This window comes from Anastrepha ludens, chromosome 4, assembly GCF_028408465.1.
Source record: "Anastrepha ludens isolate Willacy chromosome 4, idAnaLude1.1, whole genome shotgun sequence".
In the NCBI taxonomy this organism is placed as follows: Eukaryota; Metazoa; Arthropoda; class Insecta; order Diptera; family Tephritidae; genus Anastrepha; species Anastrepha ludens.
The window spans coordinates 53115644-53139291 of NC_071500.1; the positions used below are offsets into that span (position 1 = coordinate 53115644).

Sequence of the window (23648 nt, forward strand, 5' to 3'; positions counted from 1 at the left end):
TCAAAATCTATCGTCTATAAACTTAGATTTACAATAGCAACTGATCACTACAATATTTAGCACAGAACTGAAAGTATTTGGTTTCGTTGTTATTGAATACAAAAATTATAACTGTAAACGCATTCTAGCATTCACAACAGAGAGGTGTTCCAGACGATGACTCTGCAACAGGGGATATTACATTATATATTTACTATTCGTTTTAGAAATATGATAGGGGTCATAAAATGACCCGAGCATGATATGCGTAAGCACTAGCAATAAACAATTTTCTAAGCCTAAAATGGTGATAAAACTAATTGAATTCAATATATTTCAACAATTGATGCACTGAGTAGAAAGAACTTTCAAATATATTCCACCAGTTAGAAATACGGTGATGTTATATGCAATTTGGGTCATCAAAAGACCCTAACGTAGTAGCAGGGTTAAGACTCATAAAACTTTTGAATAGAAACTGAGAAGTTGGTACATTTTTTTTGGTTTATATACTTACAAAATTGTATACATATTTTTTGTGTTTTTGCGATATATCAGAGTTTGCGCGTCTGATATATAAAATACTCGAATTTTTAACCGCAGTTAGTTAGCAATTTGGGTGATTTTAATTGTTATGCTAATTTTTGAATGTCGTTAAATAATCTGCTTCACTATAAAAAATGCCAATAAATAAGAGCATACGCTTTTCATGTATTTTGTATTACTTATGTATTTAAAATATTCAATTACGTTTTGTATATCTAATTTCTATCTACTATGTACCGCACTGAGCATACACATTTTTAGTACATAAAATTTTGAATACACTTACTTGAAACAATGTTTTTTAATTATAAATTATAATTTTGCGAACATTTATATATTTATATATTACATATTTATAAATAACTATAAAAACAACAAAAAATACACATAAATAATTTTTAATTACTGCGAACATTGCGATTTGATCAATTAAGAATTTTCTCTATCTCATTTATATTTTACTCTTAATTTAGTTGCATAATTTAAAGCGAATTTGATTTTGTAATTTATTTATATGCTACAAGTACAAAAATGCTTACTTTCGTTTATTTTATATTTTTAAGTCCATTTAAGGTTCTTCTGGGACTGTACGCTTTGCGAACATCTCTCATTTTTATATGCTAAGCTTTAAATACGTGTTTATATTTTAGTTAGGTAGGCCTTAGTATATATTTTTTTTCAGATAAACTTGTATGCTGTTGCTTTAGAAGCCTTTATAATTAAATTGTTTTTATTGTGGATAGCACACACATACATATATGCACATAAATTAGATAACATTAATATTATCTATTGGTATATACTTACACATAAATTTGAGAATACACAATTTACAAATAAATAAGTAATATCGTAGCGCAGCAAAGATATATTCATACATATGTATGCATGTATACATCTCAAAGTTACAAACAGTACAACTTTGGCAGAACTAACTGTTTCAAACTTAGCCATTCCAACGAAAATTTATTGTATAATAGTTCACTTATAAAAACATACACTTGCGAGGATTTTTGACAAATCCAACAGTATTTTTTGCTACAAGCTGATACTTATGTTAGGTAAAACAATCTAAGGAAATTTCCACAGATCTGTACGCAGCAGCAAAGTGGTCAAGTACATGCAGGGCATAGAAAATATTATACAAATTTTTTAACCAGTTAACTGTGTTGGACGAGTATGGAAAGGTGGCAATAAATAAGGTGGCATTTAAATACAAAAATTAAACATATTCGTAAATTTCCAGATGCTTAGAATAATTCGAAACCAGGCCGCAATAAAACAAAAAAAATTAAAAATATGAAAAATGTGTTCTAAACTCATGCTTTCCCGCATACAACGGCAGAAACAGCGTACTCGTATAACTTCGCATACCGAATAAGCGATTAATTATATCAGCGATTCATTGATATTTGGTGAACAGTTATTAGGTCTGTTCATGAATAAAATAGTTTATATCAATTACAAATTATCAAGTTTTGGTGTTACTGTACCCAAAAAACTTGGAAAATAGAGGAAAATGAGAGAGCAAAATGACCTTTCATTTCGAGGAGAAGTTGCAAGTTTTTACTGGATACATTTTTACTTGTAAGAATTTGCAAGTGAAACAGCTAATCGCAAAGGAAAAATAAACACGAATTCAAATTTGCGAATTGCAATTGCTAATGGAATCTGCTTCATCTGACAGCGATGCTGAAATGGTACAAATTATTGTGGACAAAATGAAATTATGTGATTCCGAAGCCCGTTATTGTGCATTTTATTTGCTTAATTTTTTTTTATTTAATACGAGGTAGATCAAGTCAATTTTTTTTTAATTTTTGTAATTTTTCCTGCCAATAATTTAATTAGCTGTTCGTAAAACTTGCAAATTGTTACTGGTCTTGCGTTTATGTACTTTTTTTAATATTTTTCTCTTTGAGAGAGAAATTGGAAATTAAGGGAATCATTTTTACGTGAACAGACCTGTTATCAAGTGAGTACAAAGTGTACCAAAAGAGTGAGTATCAATGTTCACTGATCCACGTGCCAGTGGTACCCATCAAGTGAGTTCAGTGAAACTCACGTAAATATTATAAAGTTTTCCAGAAAATATTTGTAAATTACTATTTTTTTAGTTTTAATTTTTTTATTCTCAAAATGAGCAATTCCGATTTCATTCGCTACAATGCAGAGAAGTCGTTTACAAGCATTTTCATCATCCTCTGAAAACATTGCTGATGCAGAGAGCGATCCTGAAATTCTAATGGGTTCTGATATAACTGACACTGAGAACAACGACGATGGTGAGATGGACGATCTGGCTACAAATGCTTTGTGGAATATCAGAGGAGGAAATAGGAAGCCGTTTGAACTTTGTAGTTTTGGTTAATTAACATAAGTCAGATAAATAAATATTAGTGGTAAAATTGGCTATTTTATAAAATAAATCCATCTGTGTCATGCACTTCTTGACGACCATACTCGTCATCGTTCGATTTTCGGTTACAATTAACTGGTTAAATACGTTCATAAATATGCACATACACTAAGCGAAATAGCCATATGGGACACTGAAGAATGTTTTTTTTTTGTAATAAAATATTCAGATATTAAATCTTTTTACCTTTCAGCATAAGGGAAGAAAAGAAAATCAGGTAAAAAGCATGTTAAAGTATTTGTTTCAGCCTTTTATTGTAAAAATTTACACTCTTGCAAATTTGAAAATAGGTATATGGGATAAACCTAATATTAAACCAAAGAAAATAATAATTATGTTCTCTGTTTTTTGTAACTGATACTAGTCGCCGTGGCATTGCATTTGCGGGTGAGACTGAAGGACACTAAGGACAATTTTTGCCCATTCCTAGTGGTGGTAGTGTAGGTGTTGTCTGAGTGTCACAGCCCAGACCCAATTAGCACAAAAGATGCTAATTTGTTATACCACTTATAGAACCACTATTTTTTATTAGTCGAACCATCTTGATTTTACTATAAATCTGCCTATGCCGTCTATTTGCTTTTCTGCAATTTCGTTCAAATTAACCATCGAGAATTCTCCTAGCATTCTATATCATAGAGCAGTTAGACTTGGGTACTCACACAGACAGTAAAAGACTGTTTGTTTAGATCCTTCTTTACTGCAGGCTTTACGTCTATGTTGTATGGTCACCATATCTTTCTGGCATGCTCTCTTAAAGGCCAGTGGCCGGTTACTGTTGACATAATTCTGAATATGTTTGCTCGTGGTTTATTTAATAACTCGTCAATTCTGCGCAACGATTGTTTAGTTATTTTGCAGGTATCCGTTATCAGGTTAGTCCTGTCTACGGACTGCTTCTGGAATAGCGAGAAGATCTCCCTTTTGCGCATACCTTGGCGAAAGCCTATTTCTACCTCTTCGGATTCGTTACAGGATGGGGCATCCTATCTTGCCAGTTCATCAAATTTTTCATTTCCTTCTATGCTCCTATGGCCAGGAACCCAAATGAGAGTGATGTCTGTCTTGAGCGCTAAAGTTTCTCTTCGCATTGCCTGGATCCGTCAGTGTAAAGGGCATTCTCTTTGGCTATTTAACTCAAATCCCATTCCTTTTGCGTAGGGAACTTTACCTTAAACTCTATTCTGAAGTCTAGGTAGTAAAATCTGATGAGTTGCTAGAGCATGAAATTCAGTGCCTCTGCTGGAATGATCTCATAGCTCCAGAGTTGCTTCATTGGAGTTCTATCTGAACTAACTGCGGGCCACTTTAGCGCATGCATATTTTTCGATGCGAAAAACTTCTTTATATGCTTAGCGCTGTAGATTGGAGTACTGTCATGTTTATATGTAGGTTCAAGACCTAAAGTGAAATTCTTCGGTAAAACTTCTACGTATTTTTCTGCGTTCATTTGAGGCGAGATTAAACAAATAGGGGTAGTTCCATGGTAGCTAAAACTACCCATGTCATAAGAGACCCACCATAGAAGTTTCGGGAGTGACGCGTTTGTCGTAGCTCGCGAATATCTCTCCAATTCTTGTGGGAATCATCAGGTTGGTCGAGATTAAATGTTTATTCATCGCTAAAAATTATGGCTCGCCATTCATCATCACAGAATTTATGATTAAAGCGAATTCAAGTCAAGTTCTTTGTAGCGTGTTGTAAGCTGCGGTTTAGCCTGTCTATTTTGATATTATATTTTAAACTCGAATCTGCACTCAAAAGTGGATGTATTCTTCTTTTAGTAACATCTCATCTCTCCCTTACACCTGTCATCAGTCTTAGGCTTTGAATCAGTTCTTTTAATTTTTCCATATCCATCAGGATTTTTCAAAAAGTTGTGGCTGACATTTTTATTTCGATTTACTGTTAGCGCTATTTGCGAACTTTTTGCAACGCGCAAACGTAACGGAACCTGAGGCAAAAGACAAAATAACTATAAAAAAACTGCTAGTTCGTACCCACATTTTTATATATATTAGAAGGTAACTCAAGAAAATATTATGCAGCTATTTTAGAAGAAAAATGAAATTGGTTTGTCCCATATAGCAATTCCGCTCACTGTACATTTAGCTCCCCTTTCCTGCTACCATGAAATAATTTTTTAGTTTTAGTTTTATATTATGTCTTTTTTTACAATAAATCTTGGTCGAGTAAAGCTTCAGTCATTCGTGGGAATGTTTTTACTTTCGGTAATTTATACTATCATACTTAGAAAATTGCTTTTTTGCTCAATTTTAAATTCGTTTCATTTAACTTCATACAGCAATATGAACTGTTTTTCGTATACATTGTCACATACATAAGAATATTTTAATTGTAAATTTTTTAAGAGCACATATCCGATTATATTCATGTACATAAGGTTTTAGCTATTTTTAGTTGAACACATAACATTTGCCTAATAATTGCTGTTGATTAACTGCATATCATTGAAAAATATGCGCGTTTCTATGATTTAATGAGCTTTAATATTAATTTAGTATTGCATGTAGACATTTTTGAATTAAAATACTATCGAATTATTTAGTTAAATTTCAACTCAATAAATGAATGATGGAGACTGTAAATGATGGACATTTTAGTGATTAACATACGGCAGCTATTACTCGCTTTTAATTTCTACTCAAAAACATCTCAGTGATTATTTCCGAATTCACGTAGTCAGCCGAAGCTTATAAGGAAATGGAAGTACACCACACGAGCAAATTATAAGACCTACCAAATTTCTTATATTTTTATTAACAGTTTAGGGCCAACAATTTATGCTTTTAAAATTTAAACTTTTAATGATAAATGTTTTAAAAATATCCAGAAATAAGCACACATTTCACGAAACTTAAATTAACTATTGAAAAAAGTAAAATCTATAGAACGAAAAAAGTATAAGACCAATGCTATTATATTTAAAATAAATAAGGAGAATTCTTGGGTTTAGTTTATAATTTGAAGTTTAGTAGTTGGATCCTTCGTTGATTATAACTTGCTGAAGTCGTCGAGGCATCTATTTGATTGAGTTTTTTATAATATTTTCACAAATTTTTGTCCATACGACATTAATCGCACTTCTGTGGCTTTTAGCGCTCTCAAACTGTTTTCTATTTTTGAAAATTGTTTGAGAGAGTATTGCGCATACATTTCTGATTGGGTTAAGGTTAGGGCTGTGGGCAGGCCATTCTAAAATTGGTCTCTTTTTCGTTGCCAAAAACTCTTTGCCATGCTGGAAAATCCACTTCTTATCGAAATTATTATAAAAAAAGTAATAAGTATTGCATCTGGAAGTTCCTACACTATTCATTTTTGTGGATATGATAAATATAGAAGTTTTACCTTTGACACATCCAAGCTATGACAGAATCCACACCGAAATTAGGAGCCATTCTCTCCTCCTTTTTCTTACGTCTATCATGAAAATACATTTGGGAATCATCTGGTTCGTCTAGATTGAATTTTTTTCATCGGAAAAAATTACTTTCCCCAATAATCGTCCGAGAAGTGCGGCTTTCCTGCAAATGTCAATCTGGCCTGACTATAATCCGCTTACAAAAATGGTTGCACTTGGGGTAGTAACTTCCAGATTAAGGGTGTGTTTAATTTCAGCAGGGCTATTTGATTTGATGTGATTTCCCGAACATCTCTACCGATAAGTTTGGTTTTCCACCACTTTTCTTGGTACATCCTACTTTTCTTTCAAATTGAAGTAATGTAAAACCCCATTGTTGCATTTTTTTAATTTTGAAGTTATCTCTCGTATTGTAAGGCCACTCTCTCCCCATGCTAGAATTTGTACCTCCTCAAATTCAGACAAAGCTTTTCGGCGCGGCATATTTATTGTTTCTAAATCAAAACAACCTCATAGATATGAGAACGAGATAAAGCGGTCAAAATAACTTACACTTTTATGTTAAAAGCAAACGCTCTTGGTCTTATAATTATTTCGTTTTGCACAGAACAAAATACTAGCGTTACCAGCAATTAAAGTGGAATAACTTCCGCTATGAAATACCGCATGAAACATGCAATCAATGAAACAATTTTGGGACATTTTTCTATTATGCTTTAGTAGATTATGATCAATTTGGTCTTATAATTTTGTCGTGCGGTGTGTGTGTTTTTAACTGCCATTTCATAAAAATTGTTTACATAACACATCATCTAATAATATAATATATTTCATGTCAAATATGTCTATTGATTTGATGGCGAAGTAAATCGATCGCAAATCCTTGTAACTTCCAATACCTAATGTTTTTCGCTTCAAGTACGGCATTTGAAATTTATGTAACTGTATGAAATTTCAGTATCTTAGTATAAGCGATTCTAGAAAAAAGCAATATGAAGGTTTTATTTTGTATGTGAGGTGTAACACCGTCTTTTCCAATACCTGCCACTTTTCCTCATAAGTATGGTACGTACAATTTTTGCATTCGTGCCAATTTGCAATTCCCCAGCTTGGTTGTTTTTAGAAGTACATACATTGGTTTTCTCATTTTGGTCTATATGCCAGATGTCACGCCCTCTATATGTCAGGGCTAACATACAGGCAAAGCGCCCTGTAAAAAACAGTGCCAAAAGCAGCTGAGCGATTGCTGAGAACAGGCCGGTGGAAGCAGCGGTGGAATCAGTGACAAAGCGGGCGTTGGACCTTCAAACTCATACCACGCGTTGATGAGTGATTAGTGAGAAATTATGGGGACACCGACTATGTGCGCAACCAGTAGCAAGTGGGAGGAAGCCCAATCGTTCGCAGGTAAGATCATCACGCGACTCCACCATATTGATTGGGAGACTAAACCGATGCATCAGCATAGAAGGCGACGAACTGACGACAAGCACAGACTTTTGAGTCAAACACTTCATACAACAGGGAGTAATTGGTATGTAAACGCTGAATAACTTTGTCATTTACCAACCGATTGACTTCAACATACATATTTTCGATACGTCAATTTAGTACAATTTTTACCACGGATCGCTTTACCTCGAAACAACGCGCTGAAATAGTGATGCTATACATAGAAAATAGTCGATCTATTATTCCAACTCAACGCGCATATCGCAAAAAGTATCGCGGTAAACAGGCACCGTCTGATATTACAATTCGTCGTTTGGTGTCGAATTTTTTTGAGCATGATACAGCAGGAGATCGTGAACATACCGTTCATCAACGATCAAGATGTTCCAATGAACTTGTTGAAGCAGTGAGGGAAGACGGTGCGCCATGCCACACTGCGAATGCAATAATTGAATTTCTGCAACGAAAATTCCCGGGACGTCTAGTGTCAAAAAGAGGTGACATCGACTGGCCCCCCATATCACCTGACTTCCCCCGCCCACCCGGACTTCTTTTTGTGGGGTTATCTAAAGAGTAAGGTTTACGCCAGCAAGACGCAGACTATTAAGGCAAACATTCGTGCCGAAATCGATGCTATAAAACCCGAAATGCTTGACAAACGCAGAAAAAAGACGCAGTTTGTGATTGCTAATAGAGGTGGTCACTTATACAAAACAGTTCTTTTTTTTTCAAAGTTATTCAATGTTTTCATACCGACATAAAATATGGCACACCCTGTAGACGGCTTATAGCCTTCATATGCCTGATGGAGAGACCTACAGCTTTATGTCGCCTCCGAATGGTATAAGTAGATGGTTATTTTATGGAATATACGCGGAGATTTGTTATAGCCTCTCGAAGGGCTGACCGCTATTAGAAAAATAATTTCAGTATTTTCACAAGTTTCGAACCTGGGAACTGCCGATGACGTCACTTACAAAACCAACCTAATTAATGATACACTGTTAGTAGATGCCGCTATGGACTGTTTGTACGGCATAAAATTAGAGATGGTGGTAATTTCTGCGTATTACAATTATTTTTTAATTACATACTCTTTCAGCAGTTGAGCGATATGTATTTACACACACACATACATATGCACATTTCCATTTACTATTTCGTAAGTAACTATTGGACAAAAATCACTAGGCTTCCTGTTATTTTCATTAGTCACAAATTTGCACGCACCCTCCTCATGAACTTGTTGCCTAGTTAAAAAATTACTGAGCTTAATCAACAAAAACCACTAAAGTCATAGCCAGTCAGCCTTTCACCCCATACATACATACATACTACTGCTGCAGATAAGGTATGTATCAGTATTGCAAAATTGCTATTTATTTGCAATATCCTCATGCATCTGCTTGAACTTCAACAAGTCACTAAGGCTGAGCAGTGAGTGTTGCATACCCCAAAGTATTCCAGAGTAAAACATACAAAACGTATGTGGGTGCATGTTGGCTGATTACTGGAAACTGTAGTTTTCGTTAATTTTGTTGTTATCCACCTCTCTGTATCACTTGTCAGTGTTAATTAACAAAACAGCATTTTAACCATTCAATGTGGTTATCACGTTTGCAAGGTTGCCAGAAATGTTTATTTGAGGAGGTATGCCAGTTACTAGTATCCGTATCACTGTCATGGCCATTGCCATTGCCAATGCTATTGGTGCGAAATCTACTATTATAGCCTTAATTAGGTATGTTTTTTTATTGCTGGTTTTGTTTTTGTTGTTTGTTTGCTTCATTGCGCTGTAACTCCCTTACTCATGGTGCTATGACTGCCATTGACTTTACTGCAGTTGTTGTTTTAGGTTTTTACTGTGGTTAGTGGTGTTGGTGGCTCCTTGATGCAGTTGTTTCTTGCAAAGTTTTTGTTGCTGTTTTTGTCGCCGCTGTCATCAAGTCTCATTTGCTTGACTGTTGCTTAAAGGTTGAGTCTCATTTGTCTGCTGTTACATTTCCAGCCGTTGCCGTTATTTGTCTTATGACCAGCACTGCTCAATAACTTCGTTCACACCGAAACAATTTTAAACAGTCGAATACTTGTCAACTTCTTGGTGACTTTACTGTTGATGCTGATGTTGCTGCTGATGCTCCTGTTGCTGCTGTTGTTGCTGTGGCTGCTGCTGCTGCTACTGATCTTACCCCTGCATCGCCCTGTGTTTGGGCTCTTCTCATTTCAGTCAACTCATTCCCTGTACCACTCCAAAGTCATACATTCAGGTCGGCCATCATTTTGCGAAAATCATTTAGCGATCCATAAGTATCAAAATCATCACAGCCATCCAATTCACTGCCTCTTGAGCCATGCCGACTTCCTGGTGCTCCTGCGCCTATATTTGTGGGGCGTGGCAATGTCAAGGGTACTGGCAGCAGCTCTGGCATCACCGAATGATGTGTGATAAGCGCTCGCAATGAGGTGAACTCCTTGGTGAAACCCTGCAAAAGCATAAATTAGAATAAATTGCAATTATCTTTCAATTTCTTCTTCTTCAATTTTTATTTTACTCAATCACTGACGCATGTATCGAATTTCGTCATATAGCTAACCTTGATTTTGTAGCCGCGCGGTGTACGTAATATCAGGTAGTGTGCCACTTTTGGCGCGGGCGGTGGCACGCGTAACGATAATGCAAAACAACCGGGCTTTGTGCTACTCTGACGCACCAAGAAGGCACCTGGGCTTTGACGCGACAATACCTCGAGTGAGATCTCACGGGGTATACCGGCTTGAAACCATGCGGCACCTTTCAGTTCGTGTTGTTCCGCCAAACTGAGATTGTCGAGGCGTAGCGGCGCGCTAGGCGCAAACATCTTTGGGCTGGAATTGGCTATATGAAAACAAAGTAGTTTTACTACGATTTTTGCAAAAAATATATATACTTTTGCATACCACTACATGTTTCTCGTAGATACTTTTTCTTGTAGCTAAATTCAGTGTGATCTTGTAAGCCGATATGAGCCGCATGAAGTGTTGGCAATGCGGTCAACGATTGTCTACAAGAATCGCCGAATTTGTTGGTTATCATTTTCTCCGGTTCGCATATAGCTTCGTTCACATAGCCGTCGGAAATGGTTTGTGACGAGCCTGAATTGAGAGACGATGAGGCTGTGTGCACTAGCGGGCGACTGTCTTCGGTGCCGCGCAATAAACCCATACCCATTGTGAGTCGCTTCACCTGAAAGCATGAAAAGGGAAAGAGTAACAAAAAAAAAAGATTTTAAATAAAAAGTGATAGCAATAGAGATAATAGCAGCAAGTTAAAATATATTAATACAGAGGGCCGGCATAATAACCATTTGTAACGGCAGAGATAAGTGCGGTTGGCTGCGGTAAGAAGGGATAGGGCTGTAGACTATCATACAGTCAAAAGAATTAATTCTTCGAAATCTAGTGTTTTAGGGGAAAAATGCTCGCAAGTGGAAATAAGTTATCCTTATCTCAAATTTGGCTCAAAGTCAACTTCGACCACTATGGAGAGAATACAAAGTACCGTTACTCAGTTTTTCCAGAATGTGACAGAATCGAATGGTTCCGGTGATGTCAGCTTGGAAAGAAACAAACCCAAAATGACTAGTTTTTGAATAAATTGGTGAATATTTTCATTTTTGAATTTTAAAAAAATCATAAATATGAAGAGCAGCGCATTCAATTGTGAAAGCCCGAACGATAATAAAATCTCCAAAATAAGGTTTGCTTTAATTTACGTAGCCATATAAGATAGTAGATACCGAGTTTTCAGTTACCCTCTATAGATGGAGTACCACTAACCCTTGCCATAATTCTGGACTCAAAGATTTCTTGCAAAAAGTACATCGAGGAAAGGACGAAGAAAGCTTTTAATGAGGACTTATGACCTTAGCGTAATCACGGAAACCAATAGAAGATGGTCTCTGACTACTAACTCAAGGGACTCCATAGGTGAGTCTTAAAAGTACAAAATGTCTGCTTGGATTCAACAGATCAACTACCAGCGTCCTCACAGGTGTTGTAAAGGTCACTGCACTATTGGCACCTTAGCCAGTATAATGAATGTACCTCACACTGACATCTGCAGGAGTTGTCGAGATGAAAAAGGAATTGAGTCGGTACAACACATCCTCTGTGAATGTTCTGCACTTCAAAGAAACCGTACCAAATATCTTGGCGATTATTTCTTTCAAGACCTGGGAAATTTGCAAAATGTCTCACTGGAGGGACAAGTAACTTGGCTAACCTAAACTAACATAGCGATATTAGTCGCTTACACGTTAACGAAACGTTCTGAGCTTATATCCGATCAATTACTATTATTTCCTCCTCCTATTTGTGGCGTGCGTCTTGATGTTGTTCCACATATGCGGCATACAGTAAACATTTATTGGCTCAGACTAAGTTTTTCTCCGAGCTCTCAAATAAGCCTCTACATATTATATATTGACAACTACCAGCCATCACAGCAATAGCAGCTGTAATGACAAACTTGCACTGCGTACGACAGTACCTGAGTAGGATGGATGGGAACTGAGAAACAAGCCACCATCTACTGGTCGCAGGACATAAGAGAATTGAGGAAAACGAAAAAGTAGATATATATACATACTAGATAAAGCAGGCGCAAATCTTCCTGCAGCTTTCATGGCTGGTACACAACCACCTCTCTGCAAACAACGACTGAATACGAGTATAGATGCAGTGATGATTGAAGAAGTGAACTCGAGATGGGAAAGAACCACCTGATGCCGTATAGTGTAAATCGTTCTACGTAGGCACGATGTGAAGTGTACAAACTATGCTATATTTTATCTTTTCCCAGGAAACAGTGGACACTTGTAGTGGGGATACTGACGAAACATTGTCTTACTCCATCGTATACGGCCAAAATGAAGCTATTGTGGAACGGTACGTGCACAGTATGACAGTATATGAAGTTAATGCGAGAAGAGATCTGGAGTACCTACTCTGCCACTGCCCTACATTTATCAAAACTTCAATAAACTGCGCATTTTCAACCTTAGAAAGCCTGGTAGATCAAAAAATTAGCAGCCTATTTCAATTATCTAAGCTGTGTATTAAAGACAAAATATAAAGTTATTAACTTCTCCATACAAGCATTTGGTATTACTATGAATCAATTTCTGGTCTTTGTGCGGTTTACAGAATGAACCAAGTCCAACATAACCTAACCTATTTTCACTCAGCAAAGTAGACTTAAGACTTTTAACTGGTTACTTTACAGGCCACTGTGGCCTGAGATACCACTTGAACAAAATTGGCCTCCCTGAGACCTACCGATTCTATGAAATGGATATTGAAAATACAGAAAACATTCTTTGTAAATGTCCTGCACTAGGCAGTGTAGCCATTACCACTTTGGTGGTATTTCCGTGTACCCCTATAAATTATGGAATAATGAACCTCAGAATGTACTAAACAATTTTAAGGGAGGCTTTGCACAATAAAACTCTTTTGGTCGCAGTGCGCAGTAGCCTAATAATAATAATATTAACTTAAGGCATCCTGAAAACTTGAAGGATCAATCATAGAAAAGAATCCATGTGAGTGCAATATGAATATTTGTGTTATAGATGCGGAGAGATGCAGGGAATGACAAAAATTATATTGTTGACAGTTTTCTCAGGTATATTGAGGAGGTATGACAGAGTAGTAAATAAATATATACTCCTTCTACTCAGCTTTACTAAGCCTTATATCCTTTTCAGGTCTAGAAAAGGTGAAACACCAAAATTAAGAAAAAGTTTTTCGACAGGCAATGGCAAGCCTCCGAGTGTATCTCTGCCATGAAAAAGCTCCTCATAAAAATTATCTGTCGTTCGGAATCGGCTTGAAACTGTAGGTTCCTCCATTTGTGGAACAACATCAAAACGCACGTTACAAATAGGAGGAGGAGCTCGGCCAAACACCCGAAACAATCGAAATCGACGCTATAAAGCCCGAATGCTTGACAAGCGCAGAAAAAAGATCGCAGTTTGTGAATGTTAATAAAGGTGGCCACTTAATTGATAATGTATTCATAAAATAGTTTTAATAAATTGTAAATAACCAAACCAAATAAAAATACTTCATTTATACAAATCAGTTTTTTCTTTAAGTTATTCAATGTTTTCATACCGACTTAAAAGATGGCGCATCCTGTACAAAGGGACAACCACGTTTGCAAAATCACACCTATTTTTAATCAAATCCATTCATTAATTCAGCGTTAACTGCTACCTACATTTTATTTAGGCAACAAACAGTCCGCTGTATAGCTATGCCAGCGTTTCAACAAATATAGCTATGAGGATGCACCATGAGGAATTTTTCAACTACTCAGATTATTTTCATTCATTTAAATTGCTGTTGCTCTCACGTTTCCATGACAGTTTCTGATTAAATAAATAATATATGCATACAAATGAAAAATTAATGCCACCAAACTACAAGTAGTTCGATTTCTAATTTTAAATGCAAATAGCAGCTCGATGGTTTTAAGTACTTTGCATCTGCAGCCGCAAAAGTTTTACGTAATTCACCTGCAAAATTGCAAAAGTTTTGGAGTGTCAAATTCGTGGTTTACCACAAACGCACAAAACTTTCGCACCGAAATGAATCTACTGCGCGTTTTTCCATCGTCTTGGATTTATACACTTACGTAGTGAAATAATGAGTTCGGTACCGAAATTAATGAAACTTTTAGGTTTTCGATTGTGGGTGAGTTTGCAAAAGTATGTGCATGCGATTATGAAGCTTTTAAAAGTTGATAATTGTAATGAAAAATGATTTCAGCTTAAATTTTGAAGCGCTCAATTGACCTACTAAACTTTTAATAAACGTAGGAATTAATAAATTAAAGTGTCCAAAAGTGTTAGTAGAGGAATTAATTTTCTGTATTTGATTAAATTGAATTTTGGGAAGATATAGCAGTTGCGTGAACGACAACCATCGAGTAGGCATTAAATAAATAATATTAGAGATCGAAATTTTATCAAGGCTTCGGAAAGTGAACATCGTCATGATTCAATTATTAAAGGTTTGCTCACTAGTGGCATTCGACTTTTGACACTCCCTTACAAAAGGTGGTATTTGAGAGGGTGAATAATGTGGAAAATATTAAATAATTTTTGGTAAAAATGGTTGCAAAAAAGTATTTTCTTACTTAAATGGAAAGAAACTGCGAACGGTTAAAAAATAAATTTTAATTAATATTTGAAAGTAAAGAATGGTGCAAATAAAAGTTATTTTCGGAAATTGCCAAGTCTAATATTAAAAAAAGAAATCATTTCTCTTAATCCCAGATTTTATTTTGAGAATTAATTATTAAATTTAAAACCGTTTGCGAAGTTGCGGAGCTTCGCCAATATGAAACTATTTTGTTAAAAAGAAATAAATAATTCGCACATGCAATTCTGTTAGGTGTTTGCCCGAGATCCTCCTCCTATTTGTAGCGCGCGTCTCGTTGTTGTTCCACAAATGGAAGGACCTACAGTTTTAAGCCGATTCCGGCAGATGGTATTTTATGAGGAGCTTTTTCATGCTGGTACTGTGTTTTTCTAAGCCTCCTCTGGACACACCATCCATCCATGGGAAGGTGGGCTCATTGGAAACCAGTTCCGTCAATCCTAACTTTTTTATAATGAGGTCTGAAATGTTATCGATCGCGACGTGACTATCCAATTGAAATTGTAAGGTGTGTAGCCAGGGCTGTAAGAGGAATGATATATTGAGCGCTCACTTTCTTGTGTGAACCGATGATTCGTCTTCAAATGGTTGGTACCACTTAGAATTCACTGCTTTAGTTTCCATAATGGTACAGTTGCGACAGATAGTCCGAAAAAAAAACACTCACTTGCTGTGAGATGTTTCTTGCGCGAACAACTTTTGCTAGATTGAGCTCGTCTTGGCGCACGCATACTGTCGATTGCTGTTTTGTTTCCGGCTCATATCTATAGATCAATGTTTCGTCACCTGTTGCGAAGTCATAAAACTGCTTTGAATCCCTGCGACAGAATATCTTCGACATTTCTTTACACCAATCAACACAAGCCCTTTTTGTGCAATTGTCAAATTATGTGGTATTCAACGAGAACAAATCTTCTTGATGTGGACCACTCAGAATTCAGTACCGAAATGTTCACGCAATATTGAATGTATGCTGGCCCTAATAATTTCCAAGGTTGCCTCTATCTCTCGATTTTTCACATGACGATCTTGCGCTATCATGTGATGCACAGTATCCATTGTTTATGGCCTTCACGAAATGCATTCGATCGCAAGAATCGATGGCGACATTGAAACTCGTTGTACCAGCGTTTCACAGTAGTACTCTTCTATTCGCCACTTCTCTGCTCGCTATCTCTCTGTTCGGCTCACTTGACACGAAATCAATAACAAAGTTATCGAGCAAGATTCGCCGCTAGCGGGTATGGTTATACGTCATAAAACTGATATAACTCACTATTTTACAAACAAATGTAATTTCAGATAGTTCTATTCCAGCACTGCCAAGACTTGTTTAATTATACCAGTAGCTTCATCTATTCACCACTTGCTTGGCGAAAAGGAGAACCCTAGTGGCTAAATGGGGTTCTTAATCGTCAAAAGTCGAAATAAGTCTACCAATGCACTCCTGTCCCAATAATCGCCGTCGAAATCGTAATAAGTTATCATTCGAAAATTTACACGAGTTAAGTCCACCATTTGGATGAAATGCATTTTTCCACTCACTGAAAAAAAAATAAATAAAGCTCGTAGGCGAAAATGTTATATATAAATTTATGCTAAAAATACCAAACGTTTCCATAAAAATATCGAATGCAACGGCGCGAAGAGAAGATTTTTCTTACAAAAAATGTTTTCGAACATTTGCCATTGTCTGTTGTTTATTTATTTTTTTTATTTATTTTTTTCTGTGTAGGTATCTACATAAAGGGTTTTCCAATAACAGGTGTTACAGGTGCTATGGTCGGAAGTGGGTGGTATTGATCTGGACGATATTTATTTTCAACAATACGGCGCTACGTGCCACACAAGCAACGAAACCATTGATCTTTTACGTGAAAAGTTTCCGGACCGTGTTATCTCTCGAAGAGGTGATCACAATTGGCCACCGAGATCTTGTGATTTAACACCTTGTGACTTTTTTCTTTGGGGTTGAAAGAGAAGGTCTACGCCAACAGCTCAGGGTCGATTCAAGTCCACAAATATGGAATTCGTAAGGCTATTGAGGACATAGGGCAGCCATTTTGCAATACGGTTATGGAAAATTTCATGAAAAGGATATTGTCCTGTAAGCGTGGTCGTGGTGGTCATTTGCCTGATGTTATTTTCAACTATTAACGGCATACCTTCCCCTTTATAATGAAATAAACATCCGATTCTTTGTATTAAAAAATAGCATTTTCTTTGAATATCAAAATAACACTTCTTATTGGAAAACCCTTCACATATTATTTTAAAGCAGAACTTTTAATTCAATTTGTGATATACGTTTTGAATATGAATGGAAGCATCCATAGTTTTCTGGCGCCTCCAAACGGCATATCGGCGTTTACGAGAATTTGATCGTTGATTAGTTAAGCGTGTATTTGGAACTATGAACTTTACACCAATTTATATTCCAATAAAAAAAATCTAAAAATCCATTCTTATCCTTCTATTTAAGAAAGCTAAGTTGCCCAAACAGAAAACGGATACGAATTTGAAGACAATGGCAATAAAAAAACACAATGCAAACAATGAGAACGAGGTAGCACACTTGAGATAAATTCACACTAGTCCATATACAAATACATGCATGTATGAGTATGTGAGTGCACGCAAAAGAGTAAAAGGAACAATGCCAAACGTTCAATGACTGCAGTTGAAGGTCGACTGAGTTTTCGGGCTAAGAACACAAAATCCTAAGATGGTTTAATATAAGTTTGCAAAGTGAATGCAAGCTTGTTCAACTGTCTGAGAAACAGTACATATGTATGTGTGTACATTGCTAACCTACAGTAAGCCGAACTAGTTTCAAATTAGTGCCGAACTAGCTTCTCAGGGTACGGTACTGTTTTTCGTTCTAACCGCACTCAAAATGTACTTTCAACCATCTACATTTACACAAGGCTGGTCTAAGAAGTAACGATTGCCTTCGATTAACAATGTTGAGGAAAGTGTTTTCAATTATTAATTCAACTGTGGACAATTTATTATAGAAAATTCTTTAAATCGACGGCGGTGAGGCGCTGGGCTAAACCAACTGAAATGAATTTCCGCCAAGTAGACTCCTGTTCTCAACTCGCAGAAATATTGGTATCTTTTGTGAAGATAGATGCTCCGAAGCATTCAGTAATTAAATTTCATGCCACGCCTCTCTAGTGGGCAACGACTTTATCGAAGAATATCACTGAACATATCGGATCACTCCAGTGATCGCAACGCAAGCTGACCTTTATAGTGCCCACATTATTGTAGGCATAAATAAATGTATAGTGGTAAGAAATATTCGAGTTTCGGATGCAGATCCTATTTCATACTCCAGTTAAACTTAAGGGTAAGTATGATCAATTCATGATTGAGATACTGCCAGTTTAGTGAAAAAGGGCTGAAGCTAGGAATTTACCGCCCTGTTTAGAAGTATATAAGCAGTTCCGTTTTTAAGGGAATGACATTAAGTTTACAGCATTCTGAGCATAAACCAAACAATTGGTGTAACTGTTCCAACTCCTAAATGGAGAAAGGAATTTGTGCTCATTTAAAACATATCCATAATGATCTAAGACTCGAACAATAATTAGGAGCTTTTGAGCTAACTAGTCCCATCAGGTAATAGGCAGTTCTTCGGGGCGAGTACTAGATTGTGGAGAGATATTGACACGCAGGTGTAGCTGTGTCCTCTTTACGGGCACTATCCTAGACAAAAAACTATTTCAATTCTTACTCTATAAAGGCTTTGCAAAAAAAAAAAATGGAAACTGACAGTACGGAACTAGTTCTTTAACAGACTGTTTACATTTTTTTTACTGCCGGGTAACTATTTATGTACAGGGTTGTCCATATATCGCATAACGCTTGAACAACGTTGGAAAATATAGCAAACTTTTTTTCAAATGCGTTATTGTGCAGTAGTTTTATTAAATAGAAGTGAAAATCATCTTTTCTGAAGAAGCCTATTTTCATCTCAGCGGTTATGTTAATAAGAAAACCTGTCACATTTGTGGATTGGAAGCCAATGCAACCTCAGAAAGTGAGAGTTTACTGTAGATTTTGGAGCGGTGGCATCATTCGTTAATTTTTGAGGCCACGAACTAGAAGATCCGTGACTTTAGCAGGATGGCACACCATGCCACACATACCACACGCTTGTGGTTCTTTTCAACGCCAAGCTCGGTAATAGTGTTATCAACCGTTTAGGTGATGTCAATTGACCACCACAATTGACGACCTTGGTGCTGCGATTTGACGCGGTAAGACCCCTTTATGAGGCGCTATGAAGGAAGAGGAAAGCCTCCTCTGCATTGAGAAGATCAGGTGAAGAAGGACTTGGTTTCACTTGGTATTTCCAACTGGCGCCGGTTAGCATGAGAGAGAAACGACTGGCGCGCTTTGATAAACTCCACAAAAATCGGTTAAGCGGTTATCGCGCCAATCAAAAAGAAGAACAACCGATGCTCGACCAATTCACTTACGATTCGGGTTCTTAAGGTGCATATCGAACAAACCATTCATGAAATAGAGCTGCAAACCGTCATCGAAGTCTTGGAAAACTGCGAACAATCAGTCGAGGCAACCACGTGAATGAAATCAAGTTTCATAAATAATGGCAATATTACCTCTTTCGGCCGGTCGCCGTGGGCGACTACCATTCGGAATTCAGGGAGAACGCAGGTTCGAATCTCGGTGAAACATCAAAATGAAGAGAACATTTTTTTTAATAGCAGTCGCCCCTCGGCAGGCAATGGCCAACCTCCGAGTGTATTTCTGCCATGAAAATCCTCCTCATAAAAAAATACCTGCCGTTCGGAGTCAGCTTGAAACTGTAGGTCCCTCCATTTATGGAACAACATAAAGACGCACTCCACAAATAGGAGGAGGAGGTCGGCCAAACATCCAAAAGTGGTGTACGCGCCAGTTAAATATACATATGTATATTAGATCTTTCGAGTTAATATAAAATAAAATACTAAAAAAAGAATAAACCACTATATGGAAGACCCTGTAAAAGACACATATTTGGGCAAGTGCAAACTCTTATACACATCTTTTAGTACCGTAGATGGCATAGGACTTACCAGCAGCTGTTTTATTTCAGACGGCATACAACCTTGCCAAGCGGTAAATAAGACATGAAAATACTTTAAAAGGAACAATACAGAAAATACAAATAAAATGAAACAAGAACAAAGTCATGGAAGAAAAGTACTAAAACTCGGCATATTGAGATGATTTTAATCCTTTTCACTATCAAAGCTTCACACGATGTCTAGCACTTAAAATGCATTTATATATTTGTACGATTGCTCTTCTATCTAAATATACGTATATATGCATACGTACTATACAATTGAACAAAACCTGATTTTATATATGTATAATATATACATACATCCATCCTCCAATCCACTGGCTGCCTAGTTAGGCTAAATCTGCCGGAAGCCACTTTACTTTAAATTTAATTTCATTTGTGCAATCAGAAATTAGATCTTTCACGTTTTACAAAAATGGCTGAGCGTATTGTACAGGGTCACCGAGGTAAATATGAAATATTGAACTTAACAATAAAAACTAATGGACATTTTTTTAAAATAATGCTCTTCGTATCCATTTTGGTAGAATGGAAATATGTAAAGTATATTTGTACATCCCGGGTATGGAACTTTTTCCTTCCAACTTTTATTTGGTCATTGTCGCCATCACTTCTATGATGTTGGGTATCAGTGCATCATTAGTATTAAAAGGCTCTATGGTAACTTTTGGGTTCAACTATGTACGCGCAACAATCAATGAGATAGCAGTCCGGGCTTGAAATTCGCCAACAGTTTGGAAGGTCGCTGCGGAGCTGAACCTGAGTATTCCTAGCCATGTGAGCAGTTACGGAGTTTAGTTGAAAATTATTTTAGCTAAGAAGCTTAGTTAACTCAATGGACTTCTGAGGGATTTTACCAGCGCGAGGTGACTTCAGTATCGCAGCTCTTTTGTCCAGCTCCCTACTCATCAGTGGACTAGTACCAACTGCTTCACTACTATTACACACACTGTTAATGGCCCGCAATATACAACAAACTAATAAAAGAAAAGTATGTTTTTTATCAACAATTTTGCTCCAGACTTCCCTACATGTTTCGCGGATTTACATCTAAGACCCTGTACTATGATGTCTGTGTTGCGCTTGAAGTATAAGAATTCTATGAAATCCCTACGAAGTGTAGCTGTTAAATGACAATACTGATGGTGCTAAAAGAGATTAAAGAAAAAATGTTGTGGGCCGTCAACGGTTTAGCATAAGCCTTTTTTGCTTTTTTTTTGCGAAAAAAGTTTAAGTGTAGCAATAGCGCTGCGGATTATTGTGACAATTTTCATGAAACTTAGAAAATCAGCAATTTATGATTTATTGAAAGAAGTGTATATCAATTATTATCGCCCATTCCACCTCAAAAGCCAAAGTAATGTGTTTTCTTTTCGATATTCATTGGGTTTAGTTTTGCCATAGTGTACTGCGACTTCTAATGGTGTCTATTGCGCTGGACCGCTAGCATATAATTGAAGGCATCTAATAAATTTGATCACTTCCTCGTGCTTTTATTTCATATTACCAATAGATTCAAGTCCCGCCACTTAGCTGTGTGAGTCTTTGTCTGCACATTCGGAGAGGATGTCCTTTGTCGTCTCATCGCCCAGCTTGCAAAAAACGACAGAGTTTCCTGAAATGAAAACGAATACTACAATGCCCCGAATATTATCTAATGAGAGTTCGTGAGGCTTCTCTGGCTAGATATAAGAGCCAATTTGACGTCCCTCAAGAAAGAAGGAGTGAATTCCATGTTTTGTTGATAATTTCTTTAACGTGGGAATTGGTAAGCTCACTGAAGCGTTCTGACCCATAGAATTTTGATACTGCGCCTAATTTCGCTAGGTAGTCTGCGAGCTTATTGCCATCTTAATCATAACCTTCATGCCCTGGCATCCAGCGCAGCAAGAAGGCGTTTCTTGCTCTAAGGGTATTGAGAACAGTGAACCATTCCTCAATGAGATTAGATCTAATTGTGATGATTATGATTGCAGTGCACAAAGGAGTACCTAGCTGTACCTCTTCGTAAGCATTCGCTGTCGCAAATTTCAGCATAGATCTCTATTTGAAACACTGTGGAATAACTGCCCATTGGTATCGAGCTTTTAACATAAAGCTTGCTAATAATAATTAAAATAATGAGGAACAACTAATTGAATCATGGGTTCTCCAACAACATAATGCGCCGGTTCATTCCGCATGGTCTGCCAAGAGGTGTCTAGCCAATTACAGCATCACCGTGCTTACCATCGACCTTATTCGTCGTTTCCTATGCCGTGTGATTTCTATTTGTTTCCTAAGGTACACCTGCATTAGGAAAAAAATTCAATCCCTTTAAGCTATTAAGGAAAAAGAGGCGCGCGCCCTGAAAGAGTTAACAGAAGAAGACTCCCAGTAGAGTATCGATGGATGCGATGGAAGTCTCAAATGGAGCGTTGTATGTGCGTTTGTGATGTATAATAAAGGTAAGATGTATGAAATAAAAATAAAATGTTTTACAGCATTGGTTCGTTATTTCGTTTAGTTATTTAATAGCTACACCTTGTATAAGTACGCAAAAAGCGGTTAACTTAATTTTTTTTTTTTTTCAAAAAGCTTTCTTTTTCTCGGTGGCGTTCTACAGAACCGGACTGCTTCTTCTTCTACCTGTGAACTGAGTTTACCACATTACCACTCCGACTAGAATAAGGCCTCACAATGTTATTCGCATTCACGTACCTACCAATTCAAGTTCATATCCGTATTGTTCGCATTGCTTCGTACCTACTGCATTCTGACAATGTGCCGCCGCAATGCACTTAGTACTTTTTGTGGGGCCGCGTGTCATTTACAGGCGTGAAATTTAATTCTACTAACTTGCATTTCTAGTCTTTTGTTTTGGTGGCAAAGTTTTTCGGTTTTGTCTCTGGCTAAAAAAATTTTACAACGTTTTTATCGCTGAGATTTATGTGTGTCATAAAGTTAGTAAGTTTCTTCTCTACGAGCTTTGTACGTTAGTAGGCAGAAATGTATGATTGTATGTGGGTGTGTAGGCTTTGTAATTGAATGTGACAAACTATAAGAAAAGTTTTTACTGGCGGCGTTTAAATTTGGAGTATAGCTGTTCGCACTACACCCGCGCGGTGAAGAATGTAAGTATGTATGTATATACTGCTTACCCGACACATATCTGGAATTTCCTGAAGTGAATGCACTCGAGTGCGAATTGCAGAAGGTTGGATTGAATTATCTATTTGCAGCGGTTTAACAGTTTTAATGTGTATAATTAGTTTTGATTTTTTTTACATTTTTTACTACTTAGTCCTGCCATAAGTTGTGTTACAAGTTAAGTTCGTTATAGATATGAAATTATAATACTTTTTTTAAGGAAGTTAGTTTTATTTAGGTATTGAAATGTTAAAAATAAAAATAAACTTTAATTTTTACTCGAAATTGTGAGTCCAATGGTTTCAGATCTGGACTTCTAGATGGCCAATCTTCTGTGGCTATGAAGCCAGGAATATTGCTTTTTAGCTACTGCTGTGTGGTTTTTGCCTTATGGGCTGAAGCGGAATCTTGCTGGAGAATCCAATGCT

At 36.7% G+C, this 23648-nt stretch overlaps 1 protein-coding gene across 3 annotated transcripts in view; it reads right to left on the bottom strand.

Moving 5' to 3' along the window:
• Window positions 1-705: 705 nt before the first annotated feature.
• Window positions 706-23648, bottom strand: part of LOC128862371 (EGFR adapter protein) — a 108789-nt gene continuing 85846 nt past the window's right edge. For all 3 annotated transcript variants that reach the window (XM_054100949.1, XM_054100950.1, XM_054100951.1), the window contains exons 4-6: window positions 10716-11001; window positions 10373-10653; window positions 706-10261 (exon numbers count right to left, since the gene is read on the bottom strand). In XM_054100949.1, the coding sequence (XP_053956924.1) occupies window positions 10034-10261; window positions 10373-10653; window positions 10716-11001 (795 nt within the window). In that variant the 3' untranslated portion in view covers window positions 706-10033. The remainder of the gene's footprint in view (window positions 10262-10372; window positions 10654-10715; window positions 11002-23648) is intronic.